Genomic DNA, 21592 nt, shown 5'->3' with positions numbered 1-21592 from the left:
CTTGACAATTTCAGTTTTAGGCATTCTTTCATATTTATTCGTAAAAAAATCATACCATCTCACTATACCACGATACACCACACCATACCTGACAACACTACACAGCACAGCACTACACCACACAACACCACAACTCACAACACTTCGTTAAAAATCAACTTTTGCATCATACCACCTCACCATACTACACCACACCACACCATACCTGACAACATTACACTAAACAGATCATCACCACGCCACACCACACCTTACCACGCTTCGTATAAAAAACAATATCGCATCATACCACCTCACTATGCCACAACACACCACACCATACCTGACACATTACACAACACAGCACTACACTACACCACACCACACATCACCACGACACTAAACTGAACCAGACCAAACCAGCTCACCACATCTCACCACACACCATACCAGCTCACCACACTTTACATTTCAACAGTTTATAATTCCACTAGACGAGAGAAATGAGTGAAGAATTACATGTCACCTTACTCGGAATAGTTAAAGACAGATTTCGATGACGATGATAATGACGATGAAGATAATGATGATAATGACGATGACAACCATTTCGCTTCTCAATTGCTCCAGTGTATGTGTTTGTTGATGTATGTGTCTGTGTGCGCGATTGGGTGTGTAAGTGTTTGTGTGCGCGCTTGAGTGTGTAGGTTGTGGCTGTGTAGGAACTTGGGGGGAAGGGGGGTTGGGTAATGAAGCCTGAAGCCACAGCTGAGAGTGTCTACACCTCCACAACTGACCACTGCTTAGACGGATGGATAGACAGAGGGATAGAACGATAGATAGATTGATAGGTAGGTAGGTAGGTTAATAGACTGATGACAGACACACGAACAGACAGATATATAAACACACAGGTAGACAGACAGATACACAGAACAAGATAGACAGATAGATAAACTGAGAAATAAATAGACTGCTAGACAGGTAGATAGATAGATAGAGAGATAAATGTGCACATATATACTCTCATGTATGGACACCTAGACGAACAGCCGTGACAGACAGACACAGACAGCCAAGTAGACAGACAAACAGATAGATAGATAGACAGACAGACAGATAGATAGATAAACAGGTGGGCAGTGGAGCCGAAACCACACTTAAACAGCAACTACACCTCACCACTGACCACTGGTTAGGCTGGGGTGTAAAATTATACAGATGGATAGACAGATAGATAAATAGATAGATAGATAGACAGATAGATAGATAGACAGACAGAAAAAGATGAATGGATATGCAGACACACAGATAGACAGATTAACAAAAATATATAAACAGATAAAGATAGCTAGATAGATAAATAGACAGATAGACAAGCGGACAGACAGACAGACAGGTAGGTAGGTAGGTAGGTAGGTAGGTAGGTAGGTATGCTGGCAGGTAGGTAGGTAGGTAGGTAGGTAGGTAGGTAGGTAGGTAGGTATGCTGGCAGGTAGGTAGGTAGGTAGGTAGGCAGATATACAGAAAAAGACAGAGAGACAGACTGACAGATATGTAGATTGAAAGATACAGACAGACGAATAGATAGATATACAGACAGACAGACAGATAGAGACAGGTGTGCAGTGGGGCCGAAACCACAGCCAATAGCGACTGCACCTCGACTGACCAATGGCCATGCGTGATGTTGACGTCGTTGTTGTTGTTGTTGTTGCTGGGCAGTAGTTAGGTGTCATTGAGGGTAGAAGCAGATGTTCCTTACGAATATAAAAAATGACACACACACACACACACACACACACACACACACACACACACACACACACACACACACACACACACACACACGGTATTTAGCTGTGAACCACCGTACATGAGTCACTTATACTGTCATGAACTTAAGGGATGATCCTCGCAACCACGCATACCATCCACTCACACGATGACAACTATTTCGCAAGGAACAACCTTGCGTGCTTCTGGCCTTTGGTTCCTTCTTCCTTGCTTAAGAAAACGCATCATCGCCTGGGAGGGAAAAATAAGGATGCACTCAGGAAGTCTCAGAGTAGCCAACAAGCTTCCCACCGTGCGGCGTGTTGTGGGCGTGTGGGCGTGTTGAAAGCAGCTGACGCCCACCACAAACCCCTTCCTTAGACAAGAGTAGCCAGGGAGAGGCGGGGGTGAGGCAGGATCAAGCCAGACAACGCAGGATTTGACAGGCTTGAAGGAGGAGTGAATGAGGCAGGAGTCACTTTCACTGTGCACTTTGTATGGCGGTACTTCCACTCTTGAATTTTCTCCAGAAGCGGGTCTTTCGGTAATCTTGTGTGTGTGTGTGTGTGTGTGTGTGTGTGTGTGTGTGTGTGTGTGTGTGTGTGTGTGTGTGTGTGTGTGTGTGTGTGTGTGTGTGTGTGTGTGTGTGTGTGTGTGTGTGTGTGTGTGTGTGTGTGTGTGTGTGTGTGTGTGTGTGTGTGTGTGTGCTCTTGAATCCTACCCTAAACCACACAAGCCAAGACTCAAACAGACCACGAGACACAGACTGACCAACACAGACCGATAAAGTGACAAGACAGACCAAGCGATAGGTTAAATAATGTTCCAGCAAAGTATACAGTATATTCTTCACCGCCAGACCATGAGACAGACCGAAAGCAAAACAAAACCAAGCAAAATAAAACCAAAAGACGAACCACACACCTTCCAACAGACCACATACCAACCATCCTGAAAATGCATTCAGCAGGGATAATAATATCAGAAAGCACTATAGTAAGACGGACATACAGACACAGACAGACCACAAACCCAACACTACCAACAGAAGCAGACAGCCCCATAGCCGACAGCAACAGGAAGGAGTAGAGAGTAAGTTACCAGGTTTTAACGCTACCGAGACAGACAGACAGGTAAACAGGCAAGAAGACAGACCAGACAGATAGAAAGAGAAACAGACCACATACCCAACACTCTACCAACAGCAGCAGACAGCCCCATAGCCGACAGCAACAGGAAGAGGTATGGAGTAAGGCGGTGTTTTATAGCCAGCCAGACCCCCGTATCAAGCCCCACATCTACCGGAGGACGTAAAGAAAGGGGCGATAATTTATATGCAGATGAAGGCAGTACCGCTCCCAGCCAGCGACACTTTGATTCTACCGCGTCAAACCACACCACCACACCACACCACACAATACCACAGCCACACCTCACCCCACATTACGCTACACCACACCATACTACACTACACCATACAACACAACACTACACATCACCGCACCACAACATACCATGCCCCAAACATCATACCATAACACACCATACCTCACCTCACCTCACCACACCACACCGCACAATACCACTTCCAAACCTCACACCACGTCGTATCATACCACCATCACACCATACCACATCACATCACACAATACCAACATCACACACACCTCATCATACCACACCACACCTCACCTCACCACACCACAAAACATTACCCAGCTATACCAGGTACCATAGGGCTGTGGTAGGAGTTCGGTGGTGTGTTGGATGTGTGGTGGTATGGTAAAAACACTACCAAAAAATCACACTACCTCGCTATAGCAGGAGTCCCGTAGATGTAATAAGAGTAAATATGGTGTGACTGGTGTGGTGTCGTGATCTGGGTATGATAGAGGAAGAGATGTTACGATGGATGTAATGTGGCTGGTATGACAGGGGTGTGAGGGAGATGTGATGGTATGGTAAAGTTATAATGGTGTGATATTCGCCGGATCCCACCACACCATCCCACTACACCAGGGCCCCGTTGGTGTAATGGGAACGGTGGTGTCATCAATTTCGGCTACGTCTGACTCACCAAACTAATATGGAAAGTACGAAAGGTAATGAAACTTTTTGCTGCAGATATATATAGTACCGTTATTCCCAGTCCTTCACGTATGCGACAGGTCAACTCTGGAACTGTCTTCCTCTGTCTGTATTTCCTACTGCCTATGACCTCCAGTCTTTTAAACGCAGTGTGTCCAGGCATCTCGAAATGAACGAATCTTGAATTTAGCTCTCTGGTATTTTGTTTTTATTGTTTCTTGGAAGGGACAAAGAGAGAAAGAAAGAGGGAAAAAAGAAAGACACTGAGGCAATACAGGCATCCACACTCTGATATGAACACCTAATGATAAAATGGTGGACACAATCAATCTGCACAAACAATGAAGAGAATACTTACAACTCAACAAATCACATCATTATCATCATCATCATCATCATCACTGTCATCATTAACAACACTATCATCATCACCATTTACATCATGACCATCGTCACCATCACCATCACCATCACTACCACCACCACCACCATCATCATGTTATTACCATCATCATCATCATCATCGTCACCACCATCATCATCACTACCACCACCACCACCATCACCATGTTATTACCATCATCATCATCAACATCGTCACCACCATCATCATCACTACCACCACCACCACCACCATTTACACCATCATCATCATCATCATCACCCAGCATAAAACACTACCAAAAAACAATCGATCCATGTCCCCCGCACACCACTTCTGCCAGGTACACCAACAAACACATATGGAGCGGTGACCTTCCTTTTATTCCAGGCCTTCCCTTCACTCCCTACAAACTCCCACGGCCTTGAAACCCCTCTTGCATGACGAACTAACTTAATATAATAATAATGTTGTGGTGTAATGAGGTCCGGTGTGTGGTGTGGTGTGGTGTGGTGTGGTGTGGTGTGGTGTGGTGTGGTATGGTGTGGTGAGCTGTGGTGTGGTGTGGTACTTTTATATTTTGCTCTTTCTGCCTCCAGACGATTTTACTCATCTTAGGAGAGAGGGGTTAATTTCCTACATAAACCTGTCCCTTCTCTCTCTCTCTCTCTCTCCATTCCCACGTCCTTGCAACCCCCCCAACCCTCTCTGCATGAAGAGCTAAACTGGCCTAATCCCTACTCTTGGGGGATTAGTGCACGAGTTAATCCAGAATTATATAAACCCTCTGAGTATGGGGTGGAGGGGGGGGGGGATTTCTCTGAGCTGTTGTAAATCGTCCGGTGGTATCCTGAATAACATATTGAGAGAGAGAGAGAGAGAGAGAGAGAGAGAGAGAGAGAGAGAGAGAGAGAGAGAGGCAGAAGGTTGAGGCAGGACAAAGACTCCAGCACCATGTTAAAGCCGACCCACCCACTGTCCAAGCCACCCACCACCTCTACTGCCTCCTCTGCTACTACTGCTGTTACTTCCACGCCACCACCACCACCACCACCACCATCATCACCACCACCACCACAACCACCACCATCATCATCATCATTTTACCCTAACACCTACTTATACACAGAGGTGGGGTGAGGTACGATCCAGCAAAGAAAATATAGACATACATTCTACAACTACTCATCCACAGTACCATTCACGCTCACACTTGCACCCCTCACACAAGTGCCACTCACACACATTAGAACTATTTACGATACGGAGCACACACTAGCAACCCTCTCACACTTACACCTCATCCTAGCACCACTCACACATTCACACCTCACTCTAACACCACTCACACATCCACACCTCATCCCAGCACCATTCAAACATTCACGCCTCATCCCACCACCACTCACACATTTGATTCTAGAAATACTCAATTCAGGATGGAGGCACTAGCATCGTCATTCACTCTAACCCTACACACATACTCTTGCACCTCTCACACCACGATGCAAACACTAGCACCACTCACACTCCTAACACACACCAACAACACCATCACTCACGTCCTTATCATCATTTCATCAGTTTATATACAGATAATCTAAACAAATCTATCAACTGAAAGGAAGAAAGTTGATTTGCCACCACGAGAAAACTAGTACGGTATAAAAGCAAACGTATTATTTTCGCCGTCCAAGTGATCTTTTCATTCACTGTCTTGGGTTCCTGTAACTGAAATGAGGTGTGTAATACGTAACCTTGGAACGATGTTTTATATGTACACAAATAAGCTGACCATTATGACAAGTGGAAATGTTAGGAGAGAGAGAGAGAGAGAGAGAGAGAATTCTTTATTTTCTCTGACGTTTGGGCTACACAGAGAAAACTAACACTTCAAGCTCTAACCTGTGTCTCTCTCCCACCCAACATTTCCATACACATATAAATCACTTGGCTCCGCGTGATTCACAGATGTCCTGATAGCCACAAGGAAAAAGGGAAACACGAAGAAGTACTCGAGTGCCTTCGTGTAAGGATTAGGAATAATAAACGCAACTAATACCCGCACATCGCTAACGTAAGGACAGACGACGCAAAGCACCTACATTGAGATCCTTGGGTACGTCTCCTTGCGTCTACTTGCGTCACGCCGAGGCATGCACTACGGGAGGCCAAGGAGGCGGACCCGACTGTGGCCAGGACGTAATGAGGCTTTCGACCTTTTTTCATATCTCCGGGAATTACAAAATATTGACGCGCCGGTCCCTTATCTCGAGGCTAAACCAGGACCTCATTACCCTCAGCCACGGAGCTTCACGATGGGGTCTGCCCTTAACGAATTCTCCACGCTCGGTAAAGGACGCAGAGGGGAAACTGTCTCATCTGTTGCCCGCCGGTGATTCCCACGCAATGTGCAGGAAATGTCAGTCCGTGTGGGTTGCTAAGAGGTCTGCACGCAACTGAATTAAACAGTTTGTTCAGTGGCTTTACAACAACGGAGTAGATTTACTCCTGTAATGCCCCTGTAATGTCCCCAGAAGAATATTTTCACGGTCTCACAAATTCAATTAATTCCAAGGTCTTTATCTGCCCTGTTACACAATCTCTGAGAGTGCATACCCTAGCCAACGTCAATAAGATTCACAATTCATTGCTGTATCCTGATCCGGATCCACATCAAAATCTAATCAACTCTTCCTTGACACACCTGCCACCTAACCTCCCGATTTCGTTGAAATCTAATTACAGCTTTTTAGATGCTTCGTACACAAACGAAACGGCAGACAAACGAACACGGGTGAATACATCACCTCCGTCCAACTTCGTTAGCGGAGGTAAAGAGATCCCACTGTACTGTAAGGCCCAAGGTCATCTTTCTGGTTTATTTTAGCTAAAACCAGACGATTTTATTCAAGCTTAGGACAGACTACTCGGACTCACAAGGTTCATTAATCTAGCACACAGCGGCAGCGACCTCGAGGGCAGAACTATTTTATATCTTGTTTACGTAATTTCCAGACAAAGGGAATCCATCAGCCCATGTTAGTTAGTCCACGTAAGTGTTTATCCCCACGTCTGCCGGTCCCTGTGTTTGTTAATCTATCACTGTGATGTAGATCTCCCGCGTGATGCCGCCTGCAGGAGGAGCCAAAATCGCGCCTCCGAAGGGGACGTGGAAGGGGTGGCGGGGTGCGGGTAGCCAATGGGGAGCTGTGGTGACGGGTGGCGCGCCGTGACTGGCTGGCCGGGCCTCCGCTGCCGATGATGGACACAGCCGACTATACCTTAATCATTGTTATTACCCAACACACCCCAACCCTTCATCCGCTCACCAGACAACACATCATGGCTCCCGATTACAGCCGCCCTCCCACCCACCTGTATTCTCCTCCTCTTAACGACACTGGTACCTTTTTCCTCGCCAACTTATTTCCACATAACCTCCCTTAACAATCATCTCTATGACACTCCCACAAATACATCCACATCAACTGACATGAACGAGAATAAGGAGTAATATACAAAACAAATCGCAGGGGAGGGGGTGCTAAGAAACCTCCAGAGCACCACAAGAATACGTACCATAATCTTAAGTCTCATCTCAAAAACAGGGGTGAATATTGCGCTCTGTGCTGGGGGGATTCTCAGGCGGGTGGATAGTGATTTTGGCCCCTACGTCCCCTGTACCCAAGGACGATGATCCCGTGGCCAGATAGCAGGCGGCCCCAGACACGTTTCGTGCAGCAAACAGCGCTTGACAAAATGAAGGTTCTGGCCAATCAGCAGGTCGATGTTGTGGCTGAAGTACGGTGGATGGAGCTGGTGCAGGGCAGGACAGGGCAGGGATGGGCTGGACAGGGTTGGTTAGACAGGGTAGGGTAGAGTAGGGCAGGGCAGGGTAAGGAAGGACTTGACAGAATAGGAAGGGCTGGAATGACAAGGGCCGGGGAGGGCAGAGCAGGGGAGGACAGGGCAGGACAGGGCAGGGCAGGGCAAGGCAGGGTAGAGCAGGGCAGGGTTGGGCAGGTAAGGGTCAGGCAAGGCAGGGTTGGGTCACTTACAAGTACGGCGGTATAACTAATATTATGATTCGACACAACCGTCACTAATTTTCACCTTCTCAACAGGAATACACATCCTAAAAATTAATTAGTAAAGATCGTATACTTATGTGTGTTTTGTATTTGATTCGCTGACACAGATCTATACTGCAGAATTAAAGTGGCTTCTAATCACTGCAAAGGCTGAGGCGCATATGTTATAACTGACTCCATACTATTTAACTTTGGTGAAGGAAATTTACCTTAATGTAAGGGATAATATTTTCAGTTTTGACAGCATAATAGCGATAAATCAATTTCTCCAGTACCTACTAAAAATAAAATTAAAAAAGGAGTGAGGCGGAAAAGACGCAAAGAAGTGCTTATCAATGGTGCTCTCCTCCAAATCCTTCGCCTTAGAGCCTGTTACGGGTTATTCGTTCACCACATTGGGATACAAGGTCAGTGCATCCACTCAAATGAAATCGACTGGCAGGACCAAGTATAAATTAAAGACATCATCGAATTCAAAGACTTAATCATAAAATCAGTTACTATACTCCTTTTACTAAAACTTGGTCCAGGTATTCGCCCTCTTGTAGCTTATTTCACGTAGCTCAATAGCAGAATACGACAATACTAAGGCTCTACATTCTTCCCATAGCATTTCTTCTTGACAAGCCTCGCCTTCTAGTCTTAATCTCTTGTTACACCTGGGTATTGAAGACAGATGACAATTTTAGGCCAAGTTAGAGTAAAAAGAGTATGGGGATGAAGGAGTGTGCCCCGATGCATTACCTACTTAACAAAAATAATTAAATAAGTAAAATGAAAAATAAAAATAATCAGTTTTGGGTTTGCATGGCCACCGCACCCATTTTGCTACTGCCTTGCGAGACTTGTGTTTGCCCTCAGCACGAAATGTCCTCATAAAACAGAGGCTGACGTCCGCACTTACGCACTGATTTGGCCACTGCACACTACACCACCGCGCCAGGAATGCGTCACAGATACTCAGCACACACACAAAAAATAAGGAGAAAGAAGACTCAGCAAAAAAGTAATCAGCACAAAAACGAGGCAAAACTACTCAGCAAAAACCACATACTCAGCACAAAAAAAAAATAAAAAAAATAAAAAAATCAGCACCAAACTCAGCAAACTAGTCAGAAAAAAAAAAAATACTCAGCAGAAGAATACACAGCAAAAATACTCAGAAAAATACTCAGCACAAAAAAAAAAAAAATCAGCAAAAATCCTCCCAAAAGGCAAAAAAATTAACACCAAAAAAAAAAAATACTCAGGAAAAAAATATTGAGTACAAAAAATACTCAGCAAAAAATAACAAAAAATCAGCATAAAAAATAATACGAAAAAACTGAAATAAGAAAAAAAGGCAAAAACACATAAACACAAAAAATACTCACGAAAACACAGGAAAAAAATATTCAGCACGAAAATACTCAGAAATAAATACGCAGCAAAAAATGTATACTCAGCAAAAAATATATACTCAGCAAAAAATAATAATAATAATAACTCAACCACAAAAATTCTCAGCCCAAAAAATCAGCAAAACTCAGCCAAAAATATACTCAGCACGAAACATGACTGATTCTGCCAACGAGATATCTTGAAGCCAATGAAGAGAAAATCAGTTGTAGAAGAGCCTGATTTTTAGTTCCTCAAAATACGGTACCTAAGACAGTGAAATACGGGAAGGAATAACGCTGTTCTAATTTTATCGAACGTATAGGCCTGATGATGATGATGATGATGATGATAATGATAAAGATGATGATGATGATGATGATAAAGATGATGATGATGTAAGAGTCTGGATACTCTGTTTACACCTGATGATGATAGTGAAGAAAACGATGATGATAATGATGATGAGAATGATAATGATCGTGATGATGAAGGTGGTGGTACTGCTACTCACAATAATAATAATAATAATAATAATAATGATAATAATAATAACAATAATGATAATGATGATAGCGATGATGGAAGGGTTCGAAAATAATAATAATAATGATGATTACGATGATGTAAGGGTTCAAACACTTATTTCTCTCTCTCTCTCTCTCTCTCTCTCTCTCTCTCTCTCTCTCTCTCTCTTGTCAAGCTGCGGGAACACGAAGCAATTGAGCGGCAGTCGACACAGGAAACCCGCGACTGGCTAACGGAAATACGAATTACGATCGCTAGTTTGCGGTTAAGGACACGAACCTCCTTCCCGGCAGCCACCGAAATCGTTAGCGCCCACACTCATTTTTTATTCGTGGTCTGTGTGTGTGTGTGTGTGTGTGTGTGTGTGTGTGTGTGTGTGTGTGTGTGTGTGTGTGTGTGTGTGTGTGTGTGTGTGTGTGTGTGTGTGTTTGTGTGTGTGTGTGTGTTTCTCTCTCTCTCTCTCTCTCTCTCTCTCTCTCTGTATGTGTGTGTGTGTGTGTGTGTGTGTGTGTGTGTGTTACTCTCTCTCTCTCTGAATGTGTGTGTGTGTGTGTGTGTGTGTGTGTGTGTGTGTGTGTGTGTGTGTGTGTGTGTGTGTGTGTTTCCCCCTCCTTCTCTGTGTAATCAGGTAATGCAATACGCTGTTAATGGTGGTGTTATAATGGCCTTGCAGAATTTAATGGCTCGTTTATAATGGGTTTACGTGTTGCTGGAAAAGGTGGAAACGAGGCAAATGTGTGATTAGTACTCCTGTATAGTAGTTTTATTTATATTTTTTCTTCTTTCCCTGGTATAAAAAGAGGTATAAAAGAGCTACACTGATGTTACACAGATCACACAGACTTGGCGGGCCCAACAAGATGATTCGGTCTAAGTCTGTCTACCTATTGCCATACACCTTAATTTCGTAAAAGGTGGGGGGGGGGGAAATTACCTCCACGTCGTCTTCTCCAGTGCCATTTGGCCGTAGTAGTAGCAATATTTTAGTAGTAGTAGTAGCAATAGTAGTAGTAGTAGTAGTAGTAATCATCATCATCATCATCATCATCATCATCATCATCATCAGAGAATGTAGCTGGTCTGTCACCCATGTCTAATCTCCCATACATCCCTCAACCCAATACTATAAACAAACAACGCCTATCATCTGACCTATAATTACCCCAACGTTTCTAATTAACAGGAGAACAAGGTGTAACTGCTGCTAAGTACCTAGGCAAACAAGAGGACATAGTAGTTACAAGGCTGGGTGACGCGAGGTGAATACTGAATGTGACATCGATACTACACACACACACACACACACACACACACACACACACACAGCACAGCACAGAGACTTTTTTCTGTGCCCAACGAAGTGACCTGACCTTTATGATGGATGACACGAGATGAGAGAATTAAAAAAGGTTAACATCACCTCCTAAGCATCTCTGTTAGGTTAGGTTGGGTTAGGTTAGGTTAGGTTTTATCATATCATTTCCTCATTATCACCTCCCTTGAACCCTTACCTGAAAATTATGGAACTCTTTATCATCATCTTCCCTGATATCAAACCATCCAGCCCCCTTGCTTCAGAATTACGAAAGGTTGTATAATACCCGTACAATAACCCCTCTCCTGCCTCCTCACCTCACACCCCCTCCTGAACCACGCGGCGTCCTTGTAATACTGACTCCTGGTTTGTTTACTAACACGACCATAAAGAAGGGGAGGCGGTCGTTGCTGGGGTTGCGAGCCCTGGCTGCCAAAACACCGCTACAACACTCACTACCTTCGTCTGTCTTGTTCCATCCTCCCCCTCATCTGTGTTCTCTGTTCCCCCCCACTCCTTGCCCTTCCATTCTTTACCCCTACCCCCACCTTCTCTCATCTGGGCTCTCTTTCCTCCCCCTTACCCTCCCTTCCTTTAACCCTCCACCTCCTGTCATCTGAGTACTCTCCTCCCTTCCTCCTTTTACCTCCCCTCATCCCCTCACCTAAGCACACCCTTTCCCCAACCTTTCCCCCTCTCCTCAACTCCTCGCCAAAGTTCATCCTTTCCCTCAGCTTCCAATATATCCCCTAATGATGTCTCTCCCTTCCCCTTACCCTACTCCACCTTACACCGCCCCTTCTTACCCCTCCACCCTCACTTAAAAACATTACCCTTTCCCACCTGCCCTAATCTAACCTCATTCCCCTCCACTCCCCCTCTCATCGCATTTCATCCTCACCTTACCTCTCACCTCTCCTTCGCCTTACTCAATTTTCCTTCTTTCAGCGAACCTCACCCCTCTTCCTCCTCCTCCCTTTTCCCCACCTCATTTCTTCCTCCCTCCTCTCACTCTTACATCCTCCTCATGTGACTTTCCACCCCGACCCTCACTTCATTCCACTCTCCCCCTAATCACCCACCCATCTCACCTCCTTCACAGCACCTAGCCTGCAAAATGACCCAATCCTTCCCCTCCATCACAGCCAGCGTTATCTTATATCACCACCACACCACAATATATCACCACCTTCCCAACGATTTCCATCCCCATCCCATACTACCTTCACTGCCACACCTATCAAAGCACCAGCCATCTAAAGCACTCACTATATCACCACTCCAACACCACAGATACCATACTATACATCATCATCCCCATCACAAACAGCTACACCACACCCCACATCAAAAATACCTACAATACCACCATCCCAACTCAAATACTCACTTACTCCCATCCCCACCATTAACGCTCTTTTAATACCCCCACCAGGGCAATACCTACACCACTAAACCAAACCTACGCAATACAGCAAACCACACTACTAAGGTCAAGGCTTCCATGTACAGCTGATTCAACCCATCACTTTCAGCTACGAAGCAGGGAAGAACAACATGAGGAACAGTTCAGGGACATTAATGTGTATATGTTCCTGTAATAAATTTCTTGTAATGCAAATGCCTTATCCAGTTCCAGACAGGTGATTTAGTTAACTCACCTACCTGAGCCTGTCCTCTCAGCCATTGTTGATCATACAGTACAGGATGGTATTACTGCAATGTTTAATAAAACTCAACACTACATTTACGAATCAAAAACAAATGACCATCGCCACTGACCTGTTTGAACTGCTCCTCGAAGCTCCACGCCTGGTGACTCTGGTGCGGCTCTGGCGTGTGTGAGGGCGTGCGGGCGCCGTTGCCAGAGGAGTCCCTGGACCCAGCCGAGCCCGGCGTGGGCGGCATCTGGGCGGTGGGCGGGAGGCCGACAGTGGCGGGGATGAAGGGCAGGTGGGGGTGGGACGAGGGTGGCACCAGCGAGGGGGGCGCGCCCCCCCGCACCGCATTCATCAGGGCCTGAGGCGACGACAACAGAGACTCACGCTGCCGCTGCAGCACCTCCGCCCGGAACATCAGGTCACGAGAGTCATCTTCGCCATCACCCTCCTCCTGCAATGCATAAACAGAGGTACCGCAGGTGAGAGTGAAGCCTGTGCAGGTGAAGACAAACAGTTCACTGTGGTATCGTATTATGTTATTCCTTCTACATCCATAAGAGTTTATTCAATCTGAGAATTATGTGTACTAGTGACGGCATTAATGAGGGCCAAGTCTAACTCTTCCGGTTGTAAATGTCACTCTTAGCCCTCATATGACGTGAGAATCCTTAACTAATGACTTCCTGTTGCCGCCATGGGGATGTTTCACAAGGAATAGAAACTGGAAAGGATAAGGAAAGAAAGCAAACAGCAACATATGATCACCTCAGCTTTATGTCCATTACTACAGAGGGCAGTCGTCAACATCAGCTTCACCATCATTCTAACCCTAATTCCCTTTACAAATGGGATGATATGTATCTGTGTGCAAATCATGTCAGCAATCAACGCAATATCTTTAACATGTTCATCTTCTTAACATACTTAGCCCGTGACACATAAGCTGTTGCATTATCATTAAATACACACACACACACACACACACACACACACACACACACACACACACGCACACACACACACACATATATATACAGTACACACTTAACATGAAATACTGTGTCCAGTTCCCTTAGAGTTTTTGAACATTCCATCCAGATTATGGTAAGATCGTCTGGTGGAGTATGAAAGACTGACTAGGAGAGTGTATGTGGGTGAGGAGAGGAGTAAAGGGACTTGGATGAGAAGGAGGGATGGGAAGGAGGGGGATGTGAGCTGGAAGGAGGGCAGTTTGATGGCGAAGGACAGAATGACATGGTGATTCGTCCGGAGCCACCTTTATTAGGGTTGTGTTTGACTAGACAGACAGACAGACAGAGATAGATAGCTAGACAGATAAATAGACATACAATCGGGTATATTGGCAGATAGACGGAAAGATGGATAGGCAGACAGACAGATAGACAAATAGATAGTCCAGTGAAGAAAGGGCATTCAACACCCCCCTTCACCCAATGATGTGGTTCTCATTTTCTTCATACTCTCTCCCGATAGTTTTACTCAGCTTAGAGAGAGAGAGAGAGAGAGAGCATTAGTTGGAATATGTGAGTGAGGTGCCATCCACTTCAACATAGCCTCGCATCCATTATATCAGTGAATGGTAATGTATTCAACTTTTTCTTACTTCTTTATTTTTAAACATTTAATTGGAACGCTGTTACACAAGCTTCGTGCTGCACTCACACACTCAGCTCTCTCTCTCTCTCTCTCTCTCTCTCTCTCTCTCTCTCTCTCTCTCTCTCTCTCTCTCTCTCTCTCTCTCTCTCTCTCTCTCTCTCTCTCTCTCTCTCTCTCTCTCTCTCTCTCTCTCTCTCTCTCTCTCTCTCTCTCTCTCTCTCTCTCTCTCTCTCAAACACACACACACACACACCATCCCATACCACTCCACACAACACCACATCACAATAATACAACTCCACCACAAACCACACAATACAGCAATCAATCAACGCACCACTCCACACCACAACCACTCCACACAACACACTCCACTCCACACAACACACCCCGCCACTCCACACAACACACTCCATTACTCCACATACCTCCACCACTACACAATACGTAACCCACCCAGCCCCTCACCTCTCCCCTCACACCATTAAGGGCGGTCGACCCTTGGGTACACATGTCAAATTAGTCTCTATGTGTTATGACGGTTTTTATAGCGGCCGGCCTGGGGTGGAATGTCAGATCTCTTTCTTCTTGTCCCCTTTTTTATCCTAATGCTATCATATCACACTCTTGGCACCCTTTATCCTGTGTGGTGCTCTCTCTCTCTCTCTCTCTCTCTCTCTCTCTCTCTCTCTCTCTCACACACACACACACACACACACACACACACACACACACACACACTACCTCAACCTACGAGAGATAAACTGAGTAAAGGACATAGAGACTCCCCTTAAAATCCAAGCTCTTTAAAAAAAAAAAAAATCGTCTGTGTGTAACAAAGATAAATAACAAAACTACCTCCTCGGGCTGAAGGGGCTAAATCACTCCAGCAACAACAAAAAATAACTGCAATCAACACCGCATTTAAAAAGTCTCCTCCTGTCCGCTAAAGAAAAATAAGCAAAAATATAAAAAAGGTTATCGTTTCTCAGGACAATGGTGTTTTATGAAGGTGATTCGCCTCAATTAGCATTTACGAGAGAGGCATCCTTCCCTCGCTGCATTAGAGCCATTATCATAAAAGCTCGTTACTTAATCCAAATTGCACACTAGGCAATCATTAGCTCCATCCACTACCACAACTACCACTGCAATTCCCCCGCCACTGTTACCTACCACAATTACAACCACCACCACCACCATTAATTACTACTACCACCACTACCACTGCCATTCCCCCGCCACTGTTACCTACCACAATTACAACCACCACCACCACCATTAATTACTACTACCACAACTACCACTGCAATTCCCCCGCCACTGTTACCTACCACTATGATAACCACCACCACCATTGATTACTGCTACCCCAACTACCACCACCATGACTATTAATACATCTACCACAATTTCCTTGCCACTACCACAACTACCACAGCAATTCCCCCGCCACTGTTACCTACCACTAGTACAACCACCACCACCATTAAGTACCACTACCACAGCTACAATCACCATGACTATTACTACCACTAGCACAATTTCCCTGCCACTACCACTGTCATCTATGACCACCACAACCAACACTACCATGACTACTACAACCACAAGTACTACCACTGCCATCATGAATTCCACTGCCACATTAAGTACAACTGCCATATTAAATACCACTACCACAACCACCACGACTACCACTAATACAACAACTACCACAACCATTGAGACAACACAACCAAACCAACTGCCACACCCCTACCACTCTAACACTACCAAACCCACCACCATACCAGTCACCAACATCATCACTACCACAGTTACACACACTTTCACCACCACAACCACACTCATCCCACAACCAACACCATCACAACTTCCACACCTGTCACTACAAGCACAATAATTACCACCAGCATCACAACTACACTAACCACAAGACCCAACATCACTACCACCACAAATGTAACCTCAACTACAACCATCGAAACCTCATCAACCACCACTACAACATCCACAACTCCTGTCTCCATCATAACTACAACCAGTACCACACCTTTTCTGTCACCACCACCACCACTATTAAAACTACAACCAGTACCACAACTTTTCCACCACAACCACCACCACTACCACAACAACCACCACCACCACCACTACCACAACAACCACCACCACCACCACTACCACAACAACCACCACCACCACCACAACAACCACCACCACCACCACTACCACAACAACCACCACCACCACCATCACCACCACCACCACACCTACCACCATCCTCCCATGCGCCTCAACAATCAACACTCCATATAAAAGACACTAAAAACTGGGATCCCTTATTCGCTAATGTGGGACTATCACGTTTTATGGACCTCCGGAGTGGGGTGGTGGAGGTGGTGGGGGTGGGGGTGGTGTGGGGTATGTGGGGGGAGTATGGAGGGGGATGACAGGGGTATGTGGTATGTGAGGGATGTGGAGTGGGGTGAGGGGGAGTACTGGGTATGTGGGTGGGATGTGGAGGGGTAGGGGGTATGTGAGGGTGTTTGTGGAGGGGGTGAGGGTGGAGGAGTATGTGGTATCTGACGGGGTGTGTGGAGGGGTATGCGGTATGTGACGGGGTGTGTGGAGGGGTGGTGGGAGTGAGGAGAATGCGACGGGGCGTGTGGAGGGGACAGAAGGTGGTATGGCGTATGTGAGAGAAGATGTGGAGAGGAGTATGGAGGATGAGTATGTGGGAGAGTGTAAGGTGGTGACATATACTGATAAACTTGGGGGAATGATGTGGTAGTTTGGGTATGTGTTGATGATAGTAGAGGTGGCATGAAAGTATGCGAGGTGTTGGGGGAGTATGAAGTATGTGAGGGTGTGTGTGGAGGCGATGTGGTATACGGGAGGGGGAGGATCTGTAGTAGGAGGGATGCAGTGGTGGTTCGGGTATGTGATGATGACAGAGGTAGTGGTGATGGGGGTAGGGAGTGGGAGGGGGTAGGGGATATGTAAGAGGGTGTGTGGAATGGGAGACAGGGTTTGTGGCAGGGTGTGTGGTGGTGGTAAGTATCGATATAATAAGGGGAAATGTCGTAGAGGTGTGGTGTGCAGTAGTGGTGGTGGTGGTGTGTGTGTGTGTGTGTGTGTGTGTGTGTGTGTGTGTGTGTGTGTGTGTGTGTGTGTGTGTGTGTGTGTGTGTGTGTGTCATGGTGGGTGGAGGTGATGTATTAGGAGCGGTGGTGGATGATGTAGTGTAGGGAAGAAGAAGAGTAATGGCTGAGTCCTGATAACAATAAAAGAAGTGTGTGTGTGTGTGTGTGTGTGTGTGTGTGTGTGTGTGTGTGTGTGTGTGTGTGTGTGTGTGAGACAGAGAGAGAGAGAAGACAGTGACTGTGTACCGATATGTGAAACGTGTATGTGTTTCTGTGTGTACATACGTGTGCGCAATTAGAGAGGAGGATATACATAAGCTCCCGCGGCGGTCCTTGTCCGTGGAATAAAGTGGATGTAGCGACAGTGGAAGCGGCGATGGGGGCAATAACAGTAAATGCATCATAAATTTCGCAAGGGTGTGGCGGCTTGGGCTGGCCTGGCTTGGCTTGGCAGGTTGCAGACTAAGGGGGGAAGGAGGGAGACCAGATCGCGTCCTCTCACTCCATCTCTTGTTAAATTATTCCACTTCTTCCTCACACTCTATACCACTTTCCTCCATTTCCATCACATCTCTCTCTTCATCTTCTCCCCTCCATTCTCCACCATTATCGTCTACCATCTCCATATCTTTCTTCATCGTTTATTCACACTTCACTAACACTCTTTTCTCACACTGCCCCTCATTCTTCCTCACTTTCTCAAACTTACCCACACTTCACAAATATCTCAACTCATCCAACTCTCCATCGCTCTCGCTCTCTCCACCTTGCACACTCACCATCTCTCTCTCTCTCTCTCTCTCTCTCTCTCTCTCTCTCTCTCTCTCTCTCTCTCTCTCTCACACACTTCCTTCATCAGTTTCTCACTCTTCAGCAACTCTATTACTCTCACTCTTTCTCTGTCACTTTCTCCACCTCTCTCACACTAACTCTACCAATATATCACTCGCTCCACCACTTCCGCACCCTCCATCTCCCCCACCACCCACCATAAAGTAGTACCCAATAATATAAAAGACTTTTAAGATATTTACCTGTGCGTGTTTCTAACTGCCTTGATTTTTATTCCTACCTTGTAAATCATTCTTCACAGCCACACAAATCTCTTCAGTATGAGCCAGTTCTTATTAGCTTCCTATTTCGGATTGTGAGAGTGGCGCGTGCTTACTCTCACCCTACTTTTGTTTTGCATGGAGAAAACTTTGACTTAATCCCGTCACTGCATCGACGTATTTGCATCATTTACTTATTATCTTCTCTTTTCTTTTTCCCCTAAGAGAGACTATTTTTATCTTGCTCCTAACCCAACTGTTCACTCTACACATCCTCATCAAAATTCCACATCCTACCAACCGCTCCCACCCTAACCCCCATTCCTTCCTCATTCCTTAAATACATTCCACACAAATTGTTCCAACCTTATTCTCCACTCCTACCTCAATGCGCTTTCAGCTGTTCACTCCTCACATCCTCATCAAAATTCCACACCCTGCCAACTGCTCCCACCCTAACCATCATTCTTACCTCATTCTTTAAACGTATTCCACACACCCTGTTCCAACTCATCCCTTATTCCTACCTCAGTGCAAACGCAGCCGTTCACTCCTCACATCCTCATCAAGACTCCATGTCCTACCAATCCTTCCCACATTAACCTTCATTCCTATACCGCAAATCCTTAAGCTTATTCCAGCTCTCTCTCTCTCTCTCTCTCTCTCTCTCTCTCTCTCTCTCTCTCTCTCTCTTCCAAGCCTGCACCTGGACCATCTAAATGATAAAACATTATGATCGCCAATTTAACTCTCATATATTCTCTCGCTGCCTCTCACACCCTACCAGGAGCCTCCAGCCACCTCGATATTCAAACCATCCACTCACACGATGTATTTTTTATTCTATATACTATCTTATTCTATTTACTATTTTATTCTTGTTGCTACCAGACGAATTTACTTATTTGAGAGCCACCTGTGTATCCCTCGCTCCTATGGTTTAAAAAGTCGGAAGAGGTAATAGTGGTGGTGGTAGTAGTAGTAGCAGTAGTAGTAGTAGTAGTAGTAGTAGTAGTAGTAGTAGTAGTAGTAGTTGTTGTTGTTGTTGTTGTTGTTGTTGTTGTTGTTGTTGTTGCTGCTGCTGCTGTTGTTGCTGTTGTTAATATAGCCTCGGCCTCAACTGAAATGTGAACCCGGTGGACTGAAGGCTGAAGCTCCCCTCCTGCAGTCCACCATCCATATTCCGGGGCATCATAGAGAACGTTCAATTGCAACAGGCAAATAAATCGCTTAGGAAGAGGTGTTACGTAGCCTCAAAGCACGCACCTCAATCCTCCATCCTTACTGAGCCCATACGTTTCCTTTATTATTTATACGCCTGAAAATGATACAGTAGACCTAATAGCGAATGTCCACTTGTAATACGCAAAATAAATCGCTTAGAAGGAGGAGCAACGAAGCGACGCACCTCAACCCCCCATCTTTACTGGGTCCATCCGTTTCCCTGGGTTTATTTATACGCCTGGATCGCTTAGCATTCACGTCATGAGGGCAACCCATGACTATGCACTCGTCGCCGCGATGCACAGTCATTAGGGGTCGTGTCGTCGCGGGCGGGAGTCGCGAGGATGCCAGCGCTCGCCACCTACCACCGCAACACCACGCTATGTATAAAATTTCTTAACCCCTCGCCATGTAACTCTACCACACCACGCTATGCATAAAATTTCTCAACCTCTCGCCACCTAACTCTACCACAACATTGCCAGTTAACCCCACCACAACACGATATACATAAAATTTCTTAACCTTTCTCCAGCTAACCCCACCATGGATCTAAGACTTCACCATTGATCTAAGACTAGCTAAGACCCTCTACGAATAGTACACCATGGATCTAAGACTACCAAGACCCTCTATAAATACCCCTTCTCCAAACTAAGACCACCTAAGATCCTTTATAAGTACTCCTTCTCCAAACTAAGGCCACCTAAGACCCTCTATAAGTACTCCTTCTCCTAACTAAGACTACCTCAGTCCCTCTATGAATACTGCGCCGTGGATTAAAGACTTCACCATTGATACAAGACTGTCTAAGACCGTCTATAAATACTCCACCTTGAGACTAAGACTAGCTAAGACCGTCTATGTATACCTCACCTTGTATGTATTGCAGTGTTGCCAAGAGTGCATGCAATATTCATTAGGGACTGACAATAGCGTGTAAATCATTGGCAATACTGACGAGTCCCACATATAACACTCAACATCAACCACACTCACACTCATGCACCCGTATTCTCTCCCTAACACCTCTTCCTATGCGATTTGTTTTACCTGTTACACCTTACTCAACACCACCCACACACCTTCAAGGAACCGTGTTCTTTCCCTAACACCTTTTCCTAGGCGACTGTTTTACTTGTTACACATACAAATTACCCAGCATCACCTACACTCACCCTCATAGACCCGTATTCTCTCCCTAACACCTCTTCCTATGCGATTTGTTTTACCTGTTACACCTTACTCAGCACCACCCACACACCTTCAAGGAACCGTATTCTTTCCCTAACACCTTTTCCTAGGCGATTGTTTTACTTGTTACGCCTACATCTTACCCATCACCCACAA

At 45.6% G+C, this 21592-nt stretch overlaps 1 protein-coding gene across 1 annotated transcript in view; it reads right to left on the bottom strand.

Annotated features, from left to right (window-relative positions):
* LOC145414710 (uncharacterized) overlaps nt 1-21592 on the bottom strand; it is a 373182-nt gene that overhangs the window by 307677 nt on the left and 43913 nt on the right. Inside the window, exon 3 of the mRNA XM_080284237.1 lies at nt 13322-13651. Within this exon, the coding sequence (XP_080140363.1) occupies nt 13322-13651 (330 nt within the window). The remainder of the gene's footprint in view (nt 1-13321; nt 13652-21592) is intronic.

Source organism: Coenobita brevimanus, chromosome 100 (assembly GCF_032717465.1).
Source record: "Coenobita brevimanus isolate Jiangsu-jjx chromosome 100, ASM3271746v2, whole genome shotgun sequence".
In the NCBI taxonomy this organism is placed as follows: Eukaryota; Metazoa; Arthropoda; class Malacostraca; order Decapoda; family Coenobitidae; genus Coenobita; species Coenobita brevimanus.
Note: the sequence above shows the minus strand (reverse complement) of the source record. Positions and strands in the feature narration are given on the sequence as shown.